The following is a 22,020-nucleotide window of genomic DNA, read 5'->3' as shown; positions in this document are numbered from 1 at the left end:
ACCCCAACCTAATTCCAATCTAAACCCTAAACTCCAGTCTCAATTCCAACCTTAATCCCCATCCCAAACCAAACCCTAACTCCAGTTCCCACCACACCCTAATCCCAGTCTAAACACTAATTCCCACCTCAGTCCCAACCCCATTCCCCATCCCAATCCCAGTCCCAACCCTAATTCCAATCCCAATCCCAGTCCCAGTCCCCATCACGTGACGTCACCGAAACAAACCCCGCCCTTCATAGTGACCACGCCCCCAAGGACCCGCCCTTCATAAACCCCGCCCCGAAGGGGCGGGATCGTCTCGCTCGCCCCGCCCCGCTGCCCGCGCCGTCGCGTTCGCCCCGTACCCAGCCCGACCTTCAGACCAATAGCAGCGCCGCTTCCCCCCTTCGCCCCGCCCTCCACCCCCTGGCTAGACCAATAGGAGCGCCGCGCGGCGCTGGCCCCGCCCCCGGGGCGGTGGGGCTGCGCGGCCGGCGGAGGTTTTCCTGCGCCGCCATCTTGGTTCGGCGGAGCGGAGCGAGGAGGGGGTGGTCCGCGACCCCCGCCATGGCCGCCACCGCCGCCGGCACCGGTGAGCACGGCTGGGGGGATCGCGGGGGCCGTGAGCGGCCGGGGGGGCCTGAGGGGCGAGGGGAAGATGAGGGGGGGCTGAGGGGGTGCTTGGGGGGCTGAGGGGGGGCCATGGAGGTCCGAGGGGCGAGAGGAAGCTGAGGGGTTGCGGGGGGGTCTCAGGGGGTCTCAAGGGTTGCGTGGGGCTTTCAGGGGGTCTGAGGGGCGAGAGGGAGGTGTGGAGGGCTCTGGGGAGCGAGGGGGAGCTGAGGAAGTGCGTGGGGGTCTCAGGGGGTCTCAAGGGGTGCGTGGGGGTCTCGGGGGGTCTGAGGAGTGAGAGGGGGCTCTGAGGGGATGCGTGGGGGTCTCGGGATGAGTGGGGGGTTTCAGGGGGTGTGAGGGGGGTCTCTGAGGGGCGAGGGGCAGCTGAGGGGGTGCGTGGGGGTCTCAGGGGTCTGAGAAGGCCCTGGAACCCTGAGGGGGATCCTCAGGGTCTGGGAACGGGGGGAGTCCTGAGGGGACCCTAAGAAGGACCTTTGGGGGTTCCTGGAGGGCTGGGGGACTCTGGGGGGGGGGGTGTGGGGGGCCCAGACAGGGACCTGAGGCAGCTTTGGGAGGGCTGAGGGATTTGGGGCCCCTGAAGCTCCCTGGGTTTGGGGTCCCTGGAGCTGGAGGTCCCTGGGTTTGGGATCCCCCGGATTTGAGGCTGATCCCCAGATCAATCCTCGGGTTCATCCCCATAACTCCCTGTGTACAGGAAGCTGCTCATCTCTGATTTTTGCCATATAAAGCCCAGAGTGTGTGATTTTATCACCTTTTTGGCTCAATCGTTCTGAAATGGGTTTGTGTCCAGGATGGTGCAGTGTCTGTGAAGCTGTACTGGATTTACAACGTGGTGGCCAAGATCAGAATTCGAGTTTATTTGTGTTTTCTGGGGTTTTTTATCTTCTGTCTTAGTGCTTTGTGGCTCATGGGACGCGCTCAGGTTTGTCCAGGAGTGTTCCATGACCCTGCTCAACGATTATGGGGTTTTATTTTAACATTATAAGAAGGTTTTGTGGCTTTAAACGTTGGGTCACTCGTGTGTGAGGATTCTGAGAATCCAGGGAGGGAGGAAGAGACTTGTGGCTTTAAACTGTGTTTCCAGGCATTTGTGGAAGTGGTGCTCTCAGAGTTTCGTGATTTCTTGCGTAATAAGAAGGTTTTAAGCAAATTCTCAAGGAAAGCAGAAAGAACTTTCAACATCTGCATTTAATATTTATAACCCTGGGCAGAGCGACCAGAGTTTGCTCAACCCCTTTACACACTAAACATGGGGATTATGAGGAAAATAAACTCTGAAGGAGGATTCTCACAAATAATCTGGGTCTTCTTTCCCATGATGTTAAAAACCAGACTTCAGGGCTCCAGTGAATGCTGGATAATGCCCCAAAATGCCCGGAATGTCTTCCCAGCCCAGCTGGGCTGTGGTGAAAGATGGGAAAAGGAACCACAGAAAGGAGTTGGAAGTTATTTGGGTGCTCAAAAAGTTACTGGAAAAATAACTTGGGTCTTATTTATGTGCTCAAAGTTGTCGGAAAAGGCAGTTTAATGGTGTTTTTGAACTAAAGGACACGAGTTGTAAAGAGTGGGGGGTTTGAAAGCTTTTGGTTTTGTCAATTTGATCAAGTTTTTTGGTGTTTGAATCTCCTGGTTGGGAGTGAACAGCAAAGAGCCTCCACTGACAGGGGAAGGCATTAAAAATACAACTACTTGCCTTACTTGCTTTATTTTACAGGTTTTAATATTAATTTGCATTTTTAGGAGGTGTTTAGTGCTGGCTGGGTGAATACAGGAACATTTGGGTTTACAAAAGCTCGATTTCAGCCACTCAGCAATGGAAGAAACGTTCTTTCCCAGGTTTTTTTACCTAATTTCTGTGTTTCTTCTCGGAGGAGGTTCCCTTGGGGATGAAAGTGCTGAGCTGGCCTCGCCTGGGAAGCTCAAACAACCCAAAAACCCTCCTACTTCCTTAAAAAAACCCGTTTAATGTACCCGAGGCGCAGAAATTGAGATGTTTTGTAAGCAAAAAGCCCTAAAAGCAGAAAATACCAGAGCCTTGTAGTTGTGAGTGAAATGCAGAGTAGTTTTAATGTGCTTTATCTGCTCCCAGACCTGCTCCTGACTCTTTGGGGAGTTCACAAATGGTTGAATTTAAAGCAAATCTTGGTGTGTGTGTGTGTGTGTGTGTGTCCCAGGCCTCTGCAGCAAAAGGCCCCAGTTTTGGTGTGTTTTGTACAATAAAAATGCATTTCCAAGCTGCTGCAGCCCCTCTGGTAAATGCCAGCTGGGAGGATTTGCTGTAAATTCATTTTGGAGGGTTTTTTTTCCCCCCGTGGAGATTCCAGTGGTTGCAGCAGAGCCTTTCCCAGGAGAGCTGGGCCGGGAGCCTGGAGCGACATTGAGGGGGGGGGTTTGGGATTTACAAACGTTTCCCTTCTGGCCTTAATTAGATTTAACTCGTGGGGAAGGGAAACAGGGATTGGTTCTGGGAAGGGCTGGGACAGACACCCCACGAGGACGTTGGAAAAAACCCACCTGGGGCTTCCTGGGACTCTCAGCACTGCTCGTTCCCAAGGAATGTGTCCTTTTGGACACCTCCAGGAATGGTGGCTCCACCTTTGCCATTCCAGTGCCTGAGCACCCTTTCCAGGAAGGAATTTTCCCTGATTTCCAACCCAGGTACAACTTGAGGCCGGTTTCCTCTCATCCCGTTGTTCCCCTGGGAGAAGATCCCGACCCCCACCTGGCTCCCCCCCTCTTCCAGGGAATTGTGAGGAGTGAGAAGCTCCACCAGCTGCTCCAGGAATTCCCACTGAGCTCACTGGGACAGAGCTGGTGTTGGGACTGGGGAGAAAACAAGGCTTTGGGAGGAATCCTGGTGTTTCTGTGCGTATCCTGGGAATTCCAGAGGGTGAAAAAACCGGAGCTCTTCCCGTGCCATCTCCCTGCCCGTGTTCTCCCTGGGTTTGGGGGGATGGAGCCACACCAATGGCAAAACAGGATCAGTTCCTGCTGCCAAATCTCAGGGACTTTCCCAGTTTTCCACTTGTGCCTGAGAGGGGAATGTCTCCCGGTGGGAAGCTGAAGCCCGAGGTGAAGGGGGCTCCTCTGGGATGCTGATCCAGGCACTGGGCTCCTTGGAAGTGCCAAAGGCTCTAAAAGCAAACAGCAATTCCTTGGGAGTTGGGATCAGAGGAACAACCCGGTGTCACTTCCTTCCCCTGCCCGGGGCGGAAATTCCTTCCCCTCCATAAAGGGATTTTCCGCCCTGCTCCAGGAGCTCCATTTGTCTTCCCACCGTGCTGTCGAACAGGGCTGAGGAGAAGAACCTTCCTGACCTGCTTTATTCCCGCTTGGAAGTCTCTTTGGTTGAACAAAATCCTGGGATATCACCTTGGCACTTCACTTGGGAATACGGGATGGGGCACAGGGGTGTCCAAGCAACCCAAAATCGAGCGCAGAGGAGACAGGGAAGGGTTTTCACCCCTGGTTCTTTGTTCTCCAGTTGTATTTAGGAATTCCAGCGGATCCTGGTGTTCAGTTGCCGGAGTTGGTGTTGGATGGGGTGTGCTGGCTCCTGCTGTTCCTTGGGATTGTTGTTGTTGGCTCCTCCAGCTGCCAAGTGTTGAGCTGGATGCTTATCCCATACCGTAGCCACCCCTGGGAAATCCTATGGATTGGCAAGGAAAAAACTCCCTCATCAAACCAGCTGCTTGGAGGGAAACAAACGGGGCAGGCAGAGGGAATGGGAATGGGAATGGGGTAAAACCCAGCTGATTTGGGAAGGAACAGCAGGAATCTGGGAGCGTGTTTGCTGCGAGGCCCAGCCACACTTGTACTACTCCACTTCCAGCTGCAAATCATCCCACTCTGGAAGCGAAATTAAACCCGTGTTGGGCTCAAATCTGGCTCTGGGAGCTGGAGAAAAACTTGGGAAACTCGGCTTAACCCCTCAGCCTTTTCCTGAGTTCTTTAAACCCGACTTCAGGTGTCCAGTTTGTCCCCCCAGCCGTGGCTGTTCCCTGCCCGAGCTGCTCCCGGTGTCGCTCGCTGTGGTTTGGGAGCCCAGCACTGGGGTTTTTGGGGGTGTTGGGGTGGGTTTGGGGCCTCTCTGCTTTGGTAAAGCACAAGTGGTTTTGCTTCAGGCTCCGTTTGAAAGGTTGTGGTGGAGATTTTCGGGCTGGATGACTGTTTTGGGGCAGTTCAGCAGCAGATTCACGACCATTAAAACAAGCACAGAGCTGACTTATTTCCGAAATGGGGGAAAGTGGTTTATAGTGGATTTAAAAACTCCTTCTGTGGTGCAGAATAATCTGATTTAGTGCAGGGAGACATGAGTTGCAGCTCTTGTGATGTGGTTTCAGCATAAGCCAGGCTGAGAACCGGCTCCAGAGCCCGTGATCCGTTCAGGATCTGTGATCCTGAACAGTCAGGGTTAGGGAAAAAGAGAGGAAAACGAAATCGTGGAACCTCAGACTGGTTTGGGGTGGAAGGGACCTTAGAGATCCCCTGGACCACGGCTGGGACACCTCCCACCAATCCAGGGTGCTCCCAGCAGCTGTGCAAGAGCACAGGCAGGCGGGTGATGGTGGCACTGGTGCCCACTGGTCTGTACTGGTGCAGACCAGAAGGGATCAGCTGAACCAGGGCGGGTTTGAGGCGCTTTTGGAGCGTTTTGGGTGATTCTTTGTCTGGGATTGGAAAATAAACCCTCTGTAGGTTGGTGTCGTGAGGGAAACTCGCAGCTCAGCTCCTCCCCTCCTTCGTGCTGGTGCAGCCAGGGATGAGAAGGGGCTCCCACCAGGCTCCTCCTCTCTCCAAAAAGGATTCCACATCTTTCAGCTTGGCAGCCTCGGCGTTCCAGCCCAGGGAAGCAGCGTGTGCTCCGCGCCCGGAGCGGCCCCTCGGAGCAGCACATGAAAGGACACAGGCACACATCGGCCCAAATCAGCCCCAGCAGATGCTGACACACAACTGCTTCTAGTGGGGAGGGTGTTCCACTGAGCCAGAGGGGGGCTTGGACAAAATCCTGGTTGATTTTCCTGGGGTTTTTTTTCCCCCTCTCCTGTTCAGAAATGGCATCGGACGTTTCCTCGCTGGGCGCAGCCGTCGGCTCCGGGACCCCCGGATCGGGAGCCCAGCCCGGAGGGGCCGTGGCTCAGAGGGGCAGCAAGAGGAGACCTGGGTGAGTGTGTGCTCAGGGGTGTGCTTTTGGGGGAAAAGGGGCTTTTTGAAGAAGCTTTTGGCTGGGAAGAGCCATCGGCCCTGGGAGGGGGAAACGTGGCTGGTCCTGAGAAGTCTCCTGGCTCCTCCAAGGGTGGGATTTATCCAGCCCTTTCCTTCGTGGTGATATCTTTGGACCAGATACACCCCTTAAAGAGGAGGTTAAATTCCAGCTCAAACAGGCATTGAAGGCTGAGTTGCACCTTGGAGGAGGAGCAAACACACACCAGGGATCGAGAGCGAAACAGGAGTCGCTGAAGCAGCAACAGCAGCTGCTGCAGGATGTGGAGGAACGGGGAATCTGGATTTTGGGGCCTTACTCCAACCTTTGCAGCTGTGCCGTCCCTGGGAGGGGTGTGGGGAAGCCACAATGTGCTTGTGGGAGGCTTTTTGTTTGCTGAAAATGCCTTTGCAGATTCAAAGGGGCTGGAGTGGCTGTTCCCAGATTCCTGGCACGAGAAATGGCCTCGTAATTTTTAAGCAAACTCAAATCTGTTCCTGGCCCTTCCCAGTCACTCAAACTCTTTCCTTCAGCCCCATTTGCTGGTGCTCCCAGTCCCCTGCAGCTCCTCCCACCCTCCCTGCTCCCCTGCATCCCCAGTTTTCCATCCCAGAAGGAAAGGTGGGAAATCCTTCCTTCCTGTCAGAACTGGGGTTTTGGCCCTGTGTGAGCAAACAGGCACCAACTGAACTTTAACTCTGGGGAAGTTTTACCTTCTTCTCTTTTTTTTTTTTTATATTTTAAATGCACCCAGTGCAGGCTTTTGAGCTGGGAACACTCTCTTGAGTGGCCTGGCTGTCTCCCAGGAGATCCAGAGCTTTTGGAACAGGAGGCTGGGATGCAGTGGGTGCTCCAAGCAGCTTTTCTTCCTTTGGAACTGTTTTACCTTGCTCTGTTCCTGATAGACACCTGAAGGAAACCCCTTTCCAGACTTTGTGGGTTGTTTCACGTTGGGATCACTTAATTATTTTGGGAGTACTTAATTCTTCCTTTCAGGAATCATCTGCATCCATAAGGACAGACAGAGAAGCAACTTAAAGGAGAAACCACTGGGTTAATAATGTTCCTCTTCCTTTTGTTTTTCAGGCTGGACTTTGATGATGATGGGGAAGGGAACAGTAAATTCCTCAGGTGAGGGAGAACGTGGCATCCAGAAATTTCTGTCCTATGGTCTTGGGGGTGTCTGTGTGTTTTCCCTGGAGCAGGATCTTGCTGCTCCTGTGGCTTTTCCTCTCTGGAAGCAGCGGGAAGTGCTCCACTTCCTTCAACTCTTCCCTTTCTCCCAGTCAGCAGAAATCTCCCATCTCTGCAGCTTTTGTCGCTGCCTCAGACACGTGTTAATTCACCCTCATCTGCTGTAAGGATGCTTCAGTTCCAGAGGCATCCTTATTCCCAGGGAGCTGGCGGGGCTGCAAGGATCTCCTCGTGATCCATATGGAACACAGAAGAGCTGGAATGTCTTGTGTCATTTATTTGTAGCCTCACTACGTGGTCTAGGATTGAATAATTATGCTGGAACTCCACGTGTTCCGGTGCTTTAAGGAGGGCTGTGGGATGGTTCCAGGATGAATGTAGGATTTACCTATGGAAACCCCTGGGATGAAGGTCTTGGTCTGGGTGACCTTCATCCTGCAAGTGCAGTTTAATGTATTCCTTTTTATGGGATTGGATTGAGTGTGATCCCCCCATCCCTGACAGGAATGTGGAGTGGAAAACCCCATGGAGGGGATGCCCAGAGCTCAACCACAGGGTTTGGAGGAGACAACTGAACATTGTCCACTCACAGCCAAGTTTTTAACACCAGGCCCTCTTTGTTTGATTTATTAAACCTTGTTTTCTCCGTGGGTTTTTTGGGGAAAGAAGGAATTGTAAACACTTTACCCTCTCCCCTTCTCCTAGATGTGACGATGACCCGATGCCAAACGATAAAGAGAGATTTGCCAGGTAAGGACTTGCTGGTTTGAAAGCTTTTTGTGCCAAAACCCCTTAACTCAGGAGAGATCCTGCAACACCTTTCTCACTGGCCATTGGATCATCTCCCTTTGAGGGTGCTCCAGAGGATCCACACGTTTTCCTTGGTGTTCCTGGACAGCTCATGGAGTGTGTTGAAATGATGTTGCTCTTTTGCACCTTTCCTTTCAGCTCTGGCCTCGGACTCTCCCTCTTTTCTCCTGCTGGAGGAGCTTGCAGAGATACAAGTTTCCTGCTTAGTTACAAGTTGTCCTTGAACAGGGTTTCCTGGGGTCGTGTGTTTTATGGGGAATTGGGCAGAAGCTTTACAAATTGGGAGTTTCCCGGAGGTTGTAGGGAATGTTTTGGCTCTTGATTCCTTTTTGGTGTCTGACAGCAGCTCTGATATCCAACCTAAACCTCCCCTGGCACAACTTGAGGCCGTTTCCTCTCGTCCTGTTGTTATCTGGGAGAAGATCCTGAACCACCCCTACTCCAGCCTGCTCCCAGGGAGTTGCAGAGTGAGAAGATCCCTCCTGAGCCTCCTTTTCTCCAGGCTGAGCTCCCTCAGGAGTCCTCCAGCCCCTTCTCCTGGTGCTCCAGCCCCTTCCCCAGCTCTGTTCCCTTCTCTGGACACGCTCCAGCCCCTCAGTGTCTGTCTTGCCCTGAGCTGCCCCCAGGACTGGGGGTGCCCCAGCAGTGCCTAAATTGGGGGTCACTGCCCTGCTGTTCCCTGCAAAGGGCTACAGGGAATTCCAAGCTGGGATTCTCCAGCTTTTTAAAGTGGTTTGAGTCATTCTGAAGTCAAGCAAATTAGAAATATGTTAGAGAGAGTAGAATATTTCTAATATTAGAAACTGGTGAAGCAAATTAGAATTCAGTAAATGTCTTAAAACTCCAACACACATCAGGCACCAATTAAATGTGGAGTATTGCAAACTAATGACTGTTTTATTTTATGGAACTGCTCCTCTGCAAAACAGACCTGTCCCTAGGCTGGGTTTCCTAGTCCATCTTTCCATTTTTATTTTTCCATTTCTTTCAACTTTTTTTCCATTTTTAGCTTAGCTGGCTGATTTTATTTTTAGGTCTGATGATGAGCAGAGTTCAGCGGATAAGGAGAGACTTGCCAGGTAGGAGAATGGAGATTTCCAGCATGGACAAGCAGAGTTTTCCTTTCCTTAATGTCTCTCTAGGCATCCCTTCTCTTTTTTTTTTTTCCCCCCTTCTTCCCTCATCTGCTGCAGAGGACTTAACAGACTCCTGGAAATTGCTGTGGAATTGAAATTAGGAGGGGAAAGGCATTTAGGAAAGGCACATCTCATCTCTGGGAGAGTGTTTTTAGGGAATACACAGAAGGATCTATTTGCCAAAGGCCCCAGGGTTGGGCTCTTGCTTTCACACCTGTACTAAACACAGCTTCCCTGGTCCTGCATCAAGGGCTCACCTGGGAAAGGTTTTGTGTCCCAGGAATGCTGTTGGACTCAGGGAACAGGCACAGAAAGGGGTGTTAGTTCAGGGACCTGTCGCTCTTTAAGGCTGTTCCACCCCAGACTTGTTCTGAAGCAAAGCCCAGGACTAAAAAGCCCATCCTGGGTGCTGAGAATGCCCCAGTTTTGGGCAGTTTGTTGCCCTCTGGCTGTGTTTGAACCCAAACCTGCCCCTCCAGGCAGCCTCTGGTGGCTGCAGTGTGCTTTGGGAGATCAGGAAGCCATGGAGGTGAGGCCTGGGAATCCAGGGAAGCAGCAAAGCTTGCCAAGGGATCGTTCCCAGGAGCCTCTACTGAAGAATATCTCATAGAGCCATGGAATGGTTTGGGTTGGAAGGGACCTTAAAGCTCATCTCGCTCCTGGCAGGGACACCTTAAAGGTGAGGTCACTGAATGAATGAATGAGAGGGGAGGTCACTGAGTGTTTGCACACAGCTGGTAGTGAGAAACACTCCATTTTTGTATTTATCCTCTTTATTCACCTGCCTGTCCTGGTTCCTTCCAACACCTCCATCTCATTTCACTTCCCACCATGTACCTCCTTGCACCCAATCCATCCTCCTGTACAGGAAACCTGGCTTTTGAGCTCTGTTTTGGAAAACCCACCTTAGGAACCCAGTTAATTGACGTGTTCTGGATAAAAAGAAGCAGCAGGTTCTGGTCTGTGGGGTTGATGGGGGCTGTACCCTGTGAGCCAAAGGGGTGCCAAGAACCTCTTTGAGGGGGCAGGAATCGCCGTGGTGTCTCTTTAGAGGTTGGTGTTGCCTGGCCCAGGTTGATCTGTGCAGGAATCAGGTGTGACCTGCTCTCGAGTTTCCCTCCTGGGATTCTGTGAAAGGCTCTCGCTGTAACGGAGAAGTCTCTTCCCCAAAGCACCACGAGATGAGACTCAGCTGACGGAGGTTCCTCAGAATCCTGGAATGGTTTGGGTTGGAAGGGGCCTTAAAGCTTTTCCAGTCCCACCCCCTGCCATGGTCTGGGACACCTCCCGCTAGCCCAGGTTGCCCAGAAGAGCAGTTGCCCCAGTTTTAGCTGCAGCTGTGCTCTGGGTGTGCAAGGGGTGATGATGGAGGGGATCTCAGGGATCTCCTCCATCCTGGGATGGACAGTGGGGCTCAGTCCCCCTCACCTGCACTGCTGAGAGCAGAGGAGGAATCCCTTTGGCTTCCTGGAGGGGGAAGCCAAACCAGCTGCTGCTGGTCCTGGGGAGCCACTGTGACTCCAAGCATTGTCCTCAGCCCAGAAGGTCCAGGTGTAGCCTCTCCCCTCGCCCTCGTCCCCGCTCCCCGTGCACGCCCAGCATGTGAGCCTTCCCTCCTGCTAACCCGGCGGTGCATCTCCGTGTGTGGCACCCGTGCCAGCCTTCCCACAGCGACTTCATCCTCCTCCTCCTCCTCTTGTGTCCCCCCCCCTCCCCGGGGCTCCTGCAGGGAGAACCACAGCGAGATCGAGCGCAGGAGGAGGAACAAGATGACTGCCTACATCACGGAGCTGTCGGACATGGTGCCCACGTGCAGCGCCCTGGCCCGCAAGCCGGACAAGCTGACCATCCTGCGCATGGCCGTGTCCCACATGAAGTCCCTGCGCGGCACCGGCAACACCTCCACGGACGGCACCTACAAACCCTCCTTCCTCACCGACCAGGTCAGGGCTGGGCACGGAGCCGTGGAAGGGGACGGGTTGGGAGGGACCTCGGAGCCCGTCCCACTGCACCAGGTTGCTCCAACCTGGCCCTGAACACTTCCAGGGGTGAGGGAGCTTGTCTGGGTAACCTGTGCCAGGGCCTCGCCACCCTCACAGGGAAGAATTCCTTCCCAAAATCCCACCTAACCCTGCCCTCTGGCAGTGTACAAACCATCGCCCCCTTAAGGTCCTGGAAGGCCACAGTGAGGTCTCCCTGAAGCCTTCTCCTCTTGGCTTGATGCTGGGAAATACAGCAGTCAGAGGGGAAAAGTGAAATTCTGGCGGGGCGAGAACGGGCAAAACCCGGGGGGGGGGGTTTGGCCGTGGAGCTGAGGGGTGTCCGTGTGTCCACAGGAGCTCAAACACCTGATCCTGGAGGCAGCCGACGGCTTCCTGTTCATCGTGTCCTGCGAGACGGGGCGGGTGGTCTACGTGTCCGACTCCGTGACCCCCGTCCTGAACCAGCCACAGTCCGAGTGGTTCGGCAGCACCTTGTACGACCAGGTGCACCCGGACGACGTGGGCAAGCTGAGGGAGCAGCTCTCCACCTCCGAGAACGCCCTCACAGGTACAGCCCCCCCGGGGGAGAGCGCAGGGCTGGGAGCGGGCAGAGCCCGGGAGGACTCGGATTAAACCCTTCCCTTTGTAGAAGGAACCAAACCCTGGTGCCTTTCTACCAAGGATGCCGCAGCCCCCCCCGAGAATGCATCTAAAGGTACCTCACGGTGACACTCGTGCCCTGCCAGTCTCCCAGTTCGATTCCTGGAGCCACACCTGTGCTGGGGGAAGGACTCCCAGTGCAGCAGCATCTCCTTGTTCCTCCTTCTCCTAGGTCGGATCCTGGACTTGAAGACGGGCACTGTGAAGAAGGAGGGGCAGCAGTCCATGAGGATGTGCATGGGCTCGCGGAGATCCTTCATCTGCCGCATGAGGTGGGAAGGAATTCCCCGGGGGAATCTCTGAGCCTCCAGCTGAACTTGCTCCCTGGCCCCTCCACGCTTTTATTTCAGCTTTTTTTGGCTGGTTTTGATGTAGAGTGATAGAACGTGGCTGAGCTTCCCATGCAGCCAAGTTCTTGAGGGGTTTCTTTGCCCTGTTGTACAAGATCCAGTTTAAAGTAATAATTAGTTTTGGCCCCACGTGTCACCTCCCTTGAATTCTTCAGCATGAGGGCTTTGTGTGATGGAAATTCAGACCTTCTTCCCCCTTTGTAGGGGATGAGCCTTCCTCTTCTTCAGGATACCCAAGATAATTTTTGTGTTGCCCATGAAAGATAAATCCTTTGCCCTCCTTTTTCTACCCCAGGTGTGGCAACAGCTCCGTGGATCCAGTGGCTGTGAATCGTCTCAGCTTCATGAGGAATCGCTGCAGGTAAATAATTCGTGTAGTACAAATAATAGATTTATATAAATAACACATATATAAGTAATACAAAAACCCCTGCTTTTGCCTCACCTCCCCCCACTTGAACCTGCAGCACAACCTGTTTCTCTCTCCCAAGGAATGGTTTAGGTGCAGCAAAGGATGGAGAACCTCACTACGTCGTGGTGCACTGCACTGGCTACATCAAAGCCTGGCCCCCAGCAGGTGAGGACTCACCTCAGGTTTTCGGGGGGGCTGCTTTTAAAAGCACATGGCCTAAAGTTGCCAATTCCAGGAGCTGAACGTGCTAGGAAACATCTATCACTTTTATTTGAAGATTGAAGTGATTTTTGCAGGTGCAGCATCAGAGATCTCTGTCTGTAGAGGGTGGAAATAATATTAAACTGTCTGAAATTTAGAGATTTTGAACCCTTCTGGTGATAAGAGGGAGGGGGAGGCACCTTAATGTTCCAAATCCCTTCGTGGGGAAGGATATTGAGTTACAAACAGGGGTGCAGAGGTGTCTTGAGGTCTGTTTCCTGTGAAATGAGCAGTTTTTCCTGCATTAACCCTGCTGGAATTTTGGCCCCCCCTTCCCAGGTGTTTCCCTGCCTGACGACGACCCCGACGCCGGCCAGGGCAGCAAGTTTTGCCTGGTGGCCATTGGCAGGCTCCAGGTGAGTGTCCCCTTCACCTCCTCCAGCACCTCCTTGTCCTGGAAGCCCCCAGATTGAGACTGTTGAACATTCCCTGATGGCCACAGAGCCCAGCGTGGGGCTGGCATTGCCAACGCTGCCCGTGTCCCCTGCCAGGTGACCAGCTCTCCCAACTGCACAGACATGAACAACGTGTGCCAGCCCACAGAGTTCATCTCCAGGCACAACACCGAGGGCATCTTCACCTTCATCGACCACCGGTGCGTGGCCACCGTTGGCTACCAGCCCCAGGTGAGCGCCCTGAGGGGCTCTGTGACCCAAAACTGCTCCTCAGACTTTCTTCTCCTTCCACATCTCGGCTCTGCTCTCACACAGAGCTGCTCAGCCACACCCAGGGCTTAATCCAGACGTGTTTCTTCTCCACCAGTTGCTTTGCCATGTGTTTTTCCAAGCCCTTTGATCGTGGGGAGGCTGGGTGGCTCTGGATTATGTCAAATGTCAATTAAAGCCTTTTTTGCCTTAAATTGAGTTAAAGATCAAACATTAATCAACAACTGTCGTGCTTCTCTTCAAGAAACAGCACGCCAGCCCCTGTGCTTGGTTTGTGTAACGGGGATCTGGGGGGGAAGGAGCAGGAACTACCTGTCCAAAGCAGGATTAATTGTGGAATCTGCCTGCCAGATGAACTGACTCGATCTCTCTCACGATTCCTTGAAAATCAGGAACTTTTGGGGAAAGACATTGTGGATTTCTGCCATCCAGAAGACCAGCAGCTTTTACGGGACAGCTTTCAGCAGGTACAAAACATTGGAGCTACCCTTTGCATGCAGGGTGGGACTCAGGTTGGAACTGAGGTTGGAATTCAGACTGGGACTGAGGTTGGAATTCAGACTGGAATGCCTCGGTGCTTGCAAAACGGCGAAAAATTAATTGGAAAACCGAGAGGAAAAATAAACCTTAGATAATTCTCCTTTGCAAACAGATCAAGTCATGTAGTTAAATACAGAACAAACCAGAAGCATCTGATGTCTTTAACTCCTGAATCCCTGCTCTGGCTGCTGGTCCAGGCTGCCTTTAGGGCCAGGGATGTGGCTCCCAAGGGCCTGCTTGACTTGCTGTGCTCCTGTGGCTGAAACCCTGGTTCATCTCTAGGGCCCAGCCCAGTGCTGCAGAACCCGAAATGGAGGTGGTTTTCTTGCCCTGTTATTTCTGAGGGCCTTGGACTGGTGGCAGGGCAGGTAAGGCTGCCCCTGTGCTTTCATGACTCCAAAAACCAGCTGCTCATATCCATTGCTCCAAACCGTTGGAATCGGAGGCGACAGCATGTGTTCCATTTCTTGGAGGCTTTTTCATACATCCCACCAGTGCAAAGGCATAAGAGGAGTGAAGCCAAAAAGGGGATTTTTAGATTCCCCTCCTGTATCCTTTGGGAATCAAGGTGTCCTGAGGGAATGGTGCCATTTAGTTTGGGAAGGCTGAGACGTGCCAGGTTTGAGGCAAAGGGCCATCGCAGGGGTTTTGGGGGGTGGCTCTTGCTCAGGTTGCTCCTCAGCACCCTTGGTCAGGTGCTACTCCTGGAATTCCTGTTTTTTTCAGGTGGTGAAGTTAAAAGGCCAGGTTCTGTCAGTCATGTTCCGCTTCCGATCCAAAAACCGGGAATGGCTCTGGATGAGAACCAGCTCCTTCACCTTCCAGAACCCCTACTCAGATGAGATCGAGTACATCATCTGCACCAACACCAACGTCAAGTATGTGCATGGAAAAACAACCTGCCTGGGGGGCTCCTATCCCAGAATAACCATGGGAGCTTTGGCCTCTCTCCCTCTCCAAACTTCCCACCACTTTGCACAACCCTGGAGAAGTTCCCAAATCCCTCGAGCTCCCGTTTCCTGGGCTGTGCCAGGCAATGGAGGACTTACAAAGTGCAGGAATTGAAGTGTCTTTGGCTGTCCCGTCGTGTGCCTTAACAAGCTGCCAAAATTCAGCTCCAGCAGTGCCTGAAGCCAGTGAAATCTGCCTCAGAATGTGGCTCTTGGATTGCTGTGACAGTCCAGGAGGTTACATATCCTTTGGGAATGGTGGGAGCTGCTCTCTCTTCCCGTGAGGGAGCTCCAGGCCTCTTACACAAGAGCAGCAAAGCCCCAGAATTCGTGCCTGTGTGTGTGATGTGGAGCTGCAGCCTTGGCAGGGGCAGCCACTGGAGTCTCCAGCAGGCAAACAGGAGGCTGGATTGCTTGGGAAAGGGAAACCCAGGAATCTGCTGCAGGCCTGATGTCCTGCCCCATGTCAGAACTCCTTCATTCCACACAGCCGTTCCCACATCCATAACCCACCTCCCAAAGTCCCTGTGGAGCAGCAGTGTCTCTGCCTGGTTGTGTCTGAGGGGTGTTTTGTTCAGGGACAGCTCTCCAGGTTACATGTCCTGCTTCAGCTTCAAGACCAGGGGCTGCTGAAGCAGCAGCTTCCAAAAGAGACCCAGAAAACGCTGGGTTTTTATTAATTTATGGTGGGATTTAAACATTTCACTGGGTTCTCACAGTTCACAGAAGAGCATAAAGAACTTGCACCACGTTTTGGGCTTAAAACCTGAAACTACTGGTGGTCTCTTGAGTGTCTGGCAGAACTGAACTTCAAGGGTTTGGAGGTTCCCACAGCCTTTGCTTGTGCTTTAGGGATGCTGCAGATCCAACCACGCTCCTGGTGCAGGTTATTAATTGCTCAGGGACTGAGTGTGGGAGGCACAACCCCCACCTCTGGAGCATCCCCATTGCACAGCACCTCCTTCCAGGGACACCAGGTGGAAAGATCCTTCCCTCAAACAGGGCTTTGCATCTTACCCGAGGCAGCCACACCCAGAACCCAACTTAGCTTCCCCCTGGGATTTGTTTTGAACCTTATTTTTATTTTTTTTTTCTTCCCTGTGTTTGCTTTGAAGGAACTCGAGCCAGGAGTCCCGGCCTGCCCTGGCAAACTCTCTGCCGAGGCCCCAACTGGGGCAGAGCGTCAGCCTCCCCCTGGACATGGGCACAGCCCCTCTGCCCTCAAGGTCAGGAGGTGCTCAGCTCCTTTTCCCATTTCTACCCTGCTGTCACACCCCCCCCTCCATCCCCAAATCCCCCTCTGTGCAGCCAGGAACTCCGGGCTGATGAACCCCTGGCATAACCACACGGAGCTGATCCCTTGGGAATTCTCTCTGGCAGGCTGTGTTCTCCTGTTACAGACTCTTTCTATTTTAGGCAGCAGCAGCCCCCACAGGCAGAGCTGGAAGTGGGCCCGGGAAGGGAGAGCCTGGCTGGGTATGAGCACTCCCAGGTGAGTCCTCCCCAGAGGAGGGGTTTGTTGTCCTGCTCGTTGTCCTGCTCTGTTCCTGTCCTGTTCTGTTCTTTGGGGGTTTAAAGGTGTTGGCACGAGGTTCAGGTGGGTCTGAGGGGAGGGTGTTTCTGCCCTTGGGTGTTGCTGGATCTGCTGCTTGATCCCAGTATTTATCATGTGGAGTTGTAGAGTCATGGAATGGGTTGGGTTGGGAGGGACCTTAAATATCATCCAGTTCCACCTCCTGCCGTGGGCAGGGACACCTCCCTGCTTGCTCCAAGCCCTGTCCAACCTGGCCTTGAGCGTTTCCAGGGATCCACAGCTTCTCTGGGCAGCCTGTCCTGCTGTGCCAGCCCTGCCTGGCCACGTTATCCCAATAAAACACCGGAATCCCGAGCGCAGCCCGGCCCTCAGCCCTTCTCCGGGCTGATTCCTGCTGTGCTGAGGAGTGACAGCTCCCTGTCCCTGCTCCAGGTCCCCGTGCAGCCCGTGAGTGCTGCAGGCCCAGAGCACAGCAAGCCCCTGGAGAAGGCAGAGAGCCTGTTCAGCCAGGAGCGGGATCCACGCTTCGGGGAGATCTTCACCGGGATCAGCACAGGTGGGTGAGCAGGGCTCTCCTGGGCTGCTCCTCCTGCCTGCCCTGGGCACATCCTTCCTGCCTCTTCCCAGGCTGTACTGGATGCTCCAACCCCAGGGAACCTTCATGCAGGTTTATTAGAAAGTGGAGAGGAAATCAAATTAAACAGGGGTTAACAAAATCATCTGGAGTTGGGTCTGGAGAAGGAGCAAAGGAGTCCTCCTTCCCAGGGACACGTCTCTTCCAGCTGGTTCCCTGTTGCCAGCCCCAAAATGTCTCGTACTCTCTCTGCAGACCAGAGCAAGGCCCTCCCTGCCAGCACCGTGCCGGCCAACCCGCCCCTCTTCTCCCAGGGAAACACCTTCACTGCTGCACGGCCCCAGGAGAACTTCAGGTGAGGCTTCACCTTCCCACTTCCCACCTCCATTCCCTCTGTTGCATCCCTGTGCCTCCTAGGTGTGCCAGGACCTGGGCTGGGTGAGGGCAGCCGTGCCCAGGACACCCAGCTCCACCCAGCAGCTCCTCCCAGTTGTGTCCCAGTATAGAATCATGGAATCATTTAGGTTGGAAAAGCCCTCTTGAGATCATCCAGTCCAACTGTTAACTGCCCAGTTCAGCACTAACCCCTGTCCCAGGTGCCACATCCACACGTTCTTGGAACACTTCCACCCTTCCCAAGGCGGCCTTGGAGCAGAGTTACCCGCACAGTTGGGCTCATTTCCCTCCCCCAGTAACTCAGACAGACAGATTTAGTGCCTCTCCCTCCTGCAATGCTCATCCACGTGCTCAGACTCCTCTCCTCTCCCAGGAGCAGCAGCATGGTGCCTCCAGTGAACATCATCCAGCAGCAGCCGTCCCCCGCCGGCCGGATCTTATCCCAGATTTCCCGGCACTCCAGCCCAGCTCAGGTCAGCGGGACCACGTGGGCTGCAGGGACACGCCCAGTGTTCACACCCCAGGTAGCACAGCCCGAACCCTCAGCTGCAGGGTCCCCGCTGCCTCCAGACCCCGCTCTCCACGGGGGATCATCCCGCTCCCACTCCCGGCGCCGCGTGTCCGTGGGCTTCCTCCTCTGGGGCTACTCTGCCGAGCCGAGGGCCGGGGGAGATCCATCCCTCCTCCTCCTCCTCTCCCGTGTTCTTCCTCTCTCACAGCAAGTGGCGTCGCAGCCGGTGAAGACTCGGCCGCCTTCCTTCAGCATGGGGACATTCCAGGGCACCCCGTCCTCCTTCAGCTCCATGACGGCTCCGGGATCCACGGCCTCTCCCACCGCGGCGCCGTACCCGGCCCTGGCCGGCCGTGGCTCCGGCTTCAGTGAGTGTGGTGAGGGAGCTGGGGGCACCCCGGGGATACAGCTGGGCTGGGATGTGCTCTCCAGGGGTTTTGGGGGATTTGGGGGAGCTCCCAAGCGTGGAGAGCAGAGCTGGATCCCTCCTTTGACTGGTCGCCCTTAATCACCCTCCAGCCACAGAGCTGGGCTCAGTGATCCTTGTGGATCCCTTCCAGCTCAGGAGGATCTGGGATCGTCCCAGCAGATGAATTTTGAACCCTGTCAAGGCTGACTGGGAGGAAACAAAAACCCCTCTGGGCATCCCTTTGTTCTGCCCCCTGGCAACAAACCCATGACAGGAATTCCTGTAGGGTGACCCTCCTGGGGCACCACCCGGAGCTGTGCCCTTCCCAGTCCCACAGAAGCACTGGAGAAGCCCAGGAGGGCTGCCCTGACTGTGTTGTGTGTCCAGCAGGCACGGAGGCAGCGCAGACCCCGGCCCCGTTCCAGCCCCGCGCCGCCGACGCCGTGGGAATGTGGCCCCAGTGGCAAGGGCAGCACCATGGCCCGGGATCCGGGGAGCAGCACGTGCAGCAGCCCCAGCCCAGCCAGCCTGAGGTCTTCCCAGTAAGATGGGGCTTTTTAACCTCCCAAATCCGGTGGGGTCCACAGGGCTGAAGCACCTGGAGCTCATCCCTCTGGTTCAGATGAACTGGGGAAGTCCCAAACTTTGGGATAACCTGATGGAGGTGGAAGTGGAGAGGGCAGGACTTGGCTTTGTGTCTTGGTCTGTTGCAGGATCAGTGTGAAATTCCAGTTGGATTAACCCTTCTGGTTCTAATTAATAACAAAAGAAAAGCCCCAATCCAATAAAATGAAGATAATTCCTGAGAATTCCTTTCCAAGGAGTCGCCAGTTATCCCTTAAATTTGCTGCTCCTTAAATTTGCCTGGGACACAGACCCTGTATTCCCTTGGGAAAAGGACCATCTTGGTCCTCAGTACCTGCTCCAGCAAACCCACGAGTAAATTGCCAAACATGATCATGGAATCATGGAATTGTTGGGGTTGGAAAAGCCTCTGAGATCAAGTCCAGCTGTTCCCCCAGCAGTGCCAAGGCCACCACTAAACTGTGTCCCCAACTGCCACAGCCACATATTTTTGGACAGTCCCAGGGGCAGCAACTCTACCACATCCCTGGGCAGCCTGTTCCAATGCCTGGCCATGCTTTCCATGGAGAAATATTCCCTAATTTCCAATCCAAACCTCCTGGGCACCACTTGAGGCTGTTTGGAGCCTGATATTCCCTGATATTCCAGTGCAGATCCTGACTCTGTCCTTGTCTCCCCCTCTCAGGACATGCTGACCATGCTGGGAGACCAAGGGCCCAACTACAACAACGAAGAATTCCCAGAGTTGAACATATTCCCTTCTTTTTCCGAGTAAAACAAGCCTTAGGGGAGACACCACAAAGCTCTACAGTATCCACGTGTAAAGGAAAACAGCCGAGTCTTTCTCTCCAAGAACTGTCCAAACTCTTCCCACCCTCTGGAAGGGGAGCTCCGAGGATGGGTGGCCGTGGAGGAGGAGGAGGAGGAGGAGGAGGATGGTGTGGTTTGGACACCTCCTCCCTGGGGGATTGTTCTGGAAGCTCCAGGACCTGAGTGCCACGAGACCGAAGGCCCCGTGTTCCCAGAGCCGTGGGAGGGATTCCTGGCTGGATCTCAGACAGCCCTTCCACGCTTTTTAAGGTGGCTGTGACTGGTTTTATTTCATTCTCTGCCGTGACTTTTTCTATCAGACACAAAACTATTGAGATTTTTAAGTATTTGGGAGAAGCTCTTCCAAGCGTTATCCCTGTAAATACAATCCTGGAGGATGCTTGAGTAAGAATCCCTGTCCTGAGCCGGTGTTTTCCTCCTTTTTGGAGGAATTTTGGCTGGTCTTGGAGGGTTGTTACCACATCTCCAGTCCAGGGTGCTCCACGTGGAGATTCCCACGTTTGTTTGGAATCTTCCCTCTCCTGTGAACTGTGCAATGAAGTCAGTGTGACCCATAACCCCCCTTCCCCCCCGTTATCCCGGGATAATTAACGAGCCATAAAAATATTATCCATGTAGCTTTCTTCTGGATGCATCAATTTTCCAGCTGGTGGGTTTCTGTGCTGCCACAAATTGATGTTTCAACAGGTTTTTTGGGGGAAAAAACCTGCCCCACGCTGTCCATGGAATTTTATCCCATAGAGAGGAGTTCCTTGTTGTCGTCTGGATGTAGGAGAATCCCTGGATTTCATCAGGGAATTGCTGAGGAACTGTGTATTTTCACTACATTTGCTCACTCACCGTCTCCTTAAGGAAGAATTCCTGCCATGGGATGATCCTGTTGCCAAATCACAAACTGTAAGAGGAGAGCTGGAAAAGTAGGGAACAGAGTGATTTTTTTTTTATATATATATATATAAATATATATAAAATTTTTAATTTTTAAACCTTGACTTGGAATCTTCTGGCTTTTTCCATGGAAAAAAAAAAAAACCAACTTGTGGCCAATCCTGCCCTCCTCAGGGGCTGGAAGAACAGTTTGATTCCCTCTTGCTTCAATTCCAGCAGGAAAAATTCGTTGCTGAGTTGGACTTGGAAGGAAACTTGGCACAACAGCAGCAGGGGAAGAATCCCAAGTTTTCCTGGAAGCCTGGTTTTGTTTTAAATGGAATGTGGGTGTCTCTCCCTGTTCCCTGCACGTTGGGAGGGGGCTCTGGGGACCCCCAGGGTGGTTGTGAGTGTCCCCTCTGCTGGTTTGGGGCAGGGAAGGGGGAGATTCCACCCCCCCAGGAGCTGATTCCAGAGCTGTAATTCCTGGATAACATCCACGTAGGGAAGTGTGAAACCTTTTTGTGTCACCAGCCCAGAGATTCCTCCTGTAAGTGGAGCAGGAAGCTTTGGTTTTGCCTCTCCTTTTGTTGCAGAAGTAAGATTTGAAAGCTTTAGGTTTGGGGGGGATTTTTGTGGTTTTTTTTTTTTTTAATTCCAAATTTCTCTATGGAAAAGTGGGAACATCCCACTTGGAGCCATCCTGTGACCTGCCCCTGTCCTGTGATCCAGGGACTTTTCTCCCAGCAAGATCCTCCTCCCCTGTCACATCCTGGGCCCTCCCCCTTGAGCTGCCGGAGGAGGAGGAGGAGGAGGAAAATTCCCATTTCCCGGAGCTTTTGTGGATGACTCGGGTGTAAACACACCCCCCCCTCCTCCCCAATTTTCCAGCTCCTGGGAGAAGAAAACCAGCTGGAGCAGCCCAAATCCCTTGGGAAGGAGGATGAGGACTGGGAGGGGCTGGCAGGGTGGGGGACAGGGGACAGGGACAGGGGTGGGGCACAACTTTGGCCCTTCACCCCCCTTTGGGAACTGCATTGTTTGTCCCTGGGGGGATTTTATTGAACAATCACTTGGGAGGGGGGGCAGGATCCAACACCCCCCCCCCAGGATCTGTCCCAATCCCAGATTCCTCATCCCAGGAATTTGGGGCAGCAGAGATTTTTTACAAGAAGAGATGGGGTTTTTCCCCTTTTTCAAAGCTTTGTCTCATTTCTGCCTCTCTCTGTCCCCCCCTTAGAGGACTGTGGCCCCCAAAACCTCTGTTCCCCCCATTTGGACCCCTAAGCCCCCATCCCCCCCCCTGCTTTGGCCCCCCCAAGCCCCCATTTGACTCCCCTGGATTTGCCCCCCCCCCAAATCCTCATCCCCTACTCCTTTCTCCCCCTAAATCCCCATCCCCCTAATTTGACCCCCCTACAACCCCTGTGCCCCCCCTGCTTTGCTCCCCCATAACTCCCATCCATCCCCCCAGTTTGGCCCCTCAGGCCCCCATTTGTCCCCCCCAAACCCATGTCCCCCCCGTTTGTCCCCCA

General features: G+C 53.8%; 1 protein-coding gene across 8 annotated transcripts; it reads left to right on the top strand.

Annotated features, from left to right (window-relative positions):
* The first annotated feature begins 487 nt into the window (after positions 1-487).
* Positions 488-20,654, top strand: ARNT (aryl hydrocarbon receptor nuclear translocator). Of its 8 annotated transcripts, none has more exons than XM_032713218.1 (23): positions 488-574; positions 5,668-5,779; positions 6,905-6,949; positions 7,718-7,762; positions 8,857-8,901; positions 10,688-10,901; positions 11,295-11,508; positions 11,590-11,655; positions 11,773-11,872; positions 12,246-12,311; positions 12,442-12,527; positions 12,903-12,979; positions 13,115-13,249; positions 13,681-13,755; positions 14,555-14,706; positions 15,894-16,004; positions 16,195-16,270; positions 16,745-16,868; positions 17,142-17,241; positions 17,656-17,755; positions 18,002-18,161; positions 18,590-18,744; positions 19,473-20,654. In XM_032713218.1, the coding sequence occupies exons 1-23, from the start codon at positions 550-552 to the stop codon at positions 19,560-19,562; spliced, it is 2,373 nt and encodes a 790-aa protein (XP_032569109.1). In that variant the 5' UTR covers positions 488-549; the 3' UTR covers positions 19,563-20,654. The 8 variants fall into 8 exon arrangements, with proteins under 8 accessions (XP_032569109.1, XP_032569107.1, XP_032569106.1 ...); XM_032713216.1 differs by having other exon boundaries at positions 17,656-17,806; positions 18,593-18,744; XM_032713215.1 differs by having other exon boundaries at positions 17,656-17,806.
* The last annotated feature ends 1,366 nt before the right edge of the window (positions 20,655-22,020 follow it).

Source organism: Chiroxiphia lanceolata, chromosome 29, assembly GCF_009829145.1.
Source record: "Chiroxiphia lanceolata isolate bChiLan1 chromosome 29, bChiLan1.pri, whole genome shotgun sequence".
Lineage (NCBI taxonomy): Eukaryota > Metazoa > Chordata > Aves > Passeriformes > Pipridae > Chiroxiphia > Chiroxiphia lanceolata.
This window is presented reverse-complemented; position numbering and strand designations above follow the sequence as displayed.

What these genes read in the sequence shown, in the direction of transcription:
- ARNT (XM_032713215.1), top strand. Translation starts at nt 550, where the DNA reads ATGGCCGCCACCGCCGCCGGCACCG. An exon ending in GGGAACAGTAAATTCCTCAG is followed by an intron (nt 6,950 to 7,717) that starts GTGAGGGAGAAC and finishes CCCTTCTCCTAG; the next exon opens with ATGTGACGATGACCCGATGC. An exon ending in CTCCGAGAACGCCCTCACAG is followed by an intron (nt 11,509 to 11,589) that starts GTACAGCCCCCC and finishes TTCCCTTTGTAG; the next exon opens with AAGGAACCAAACCCTGGTGC.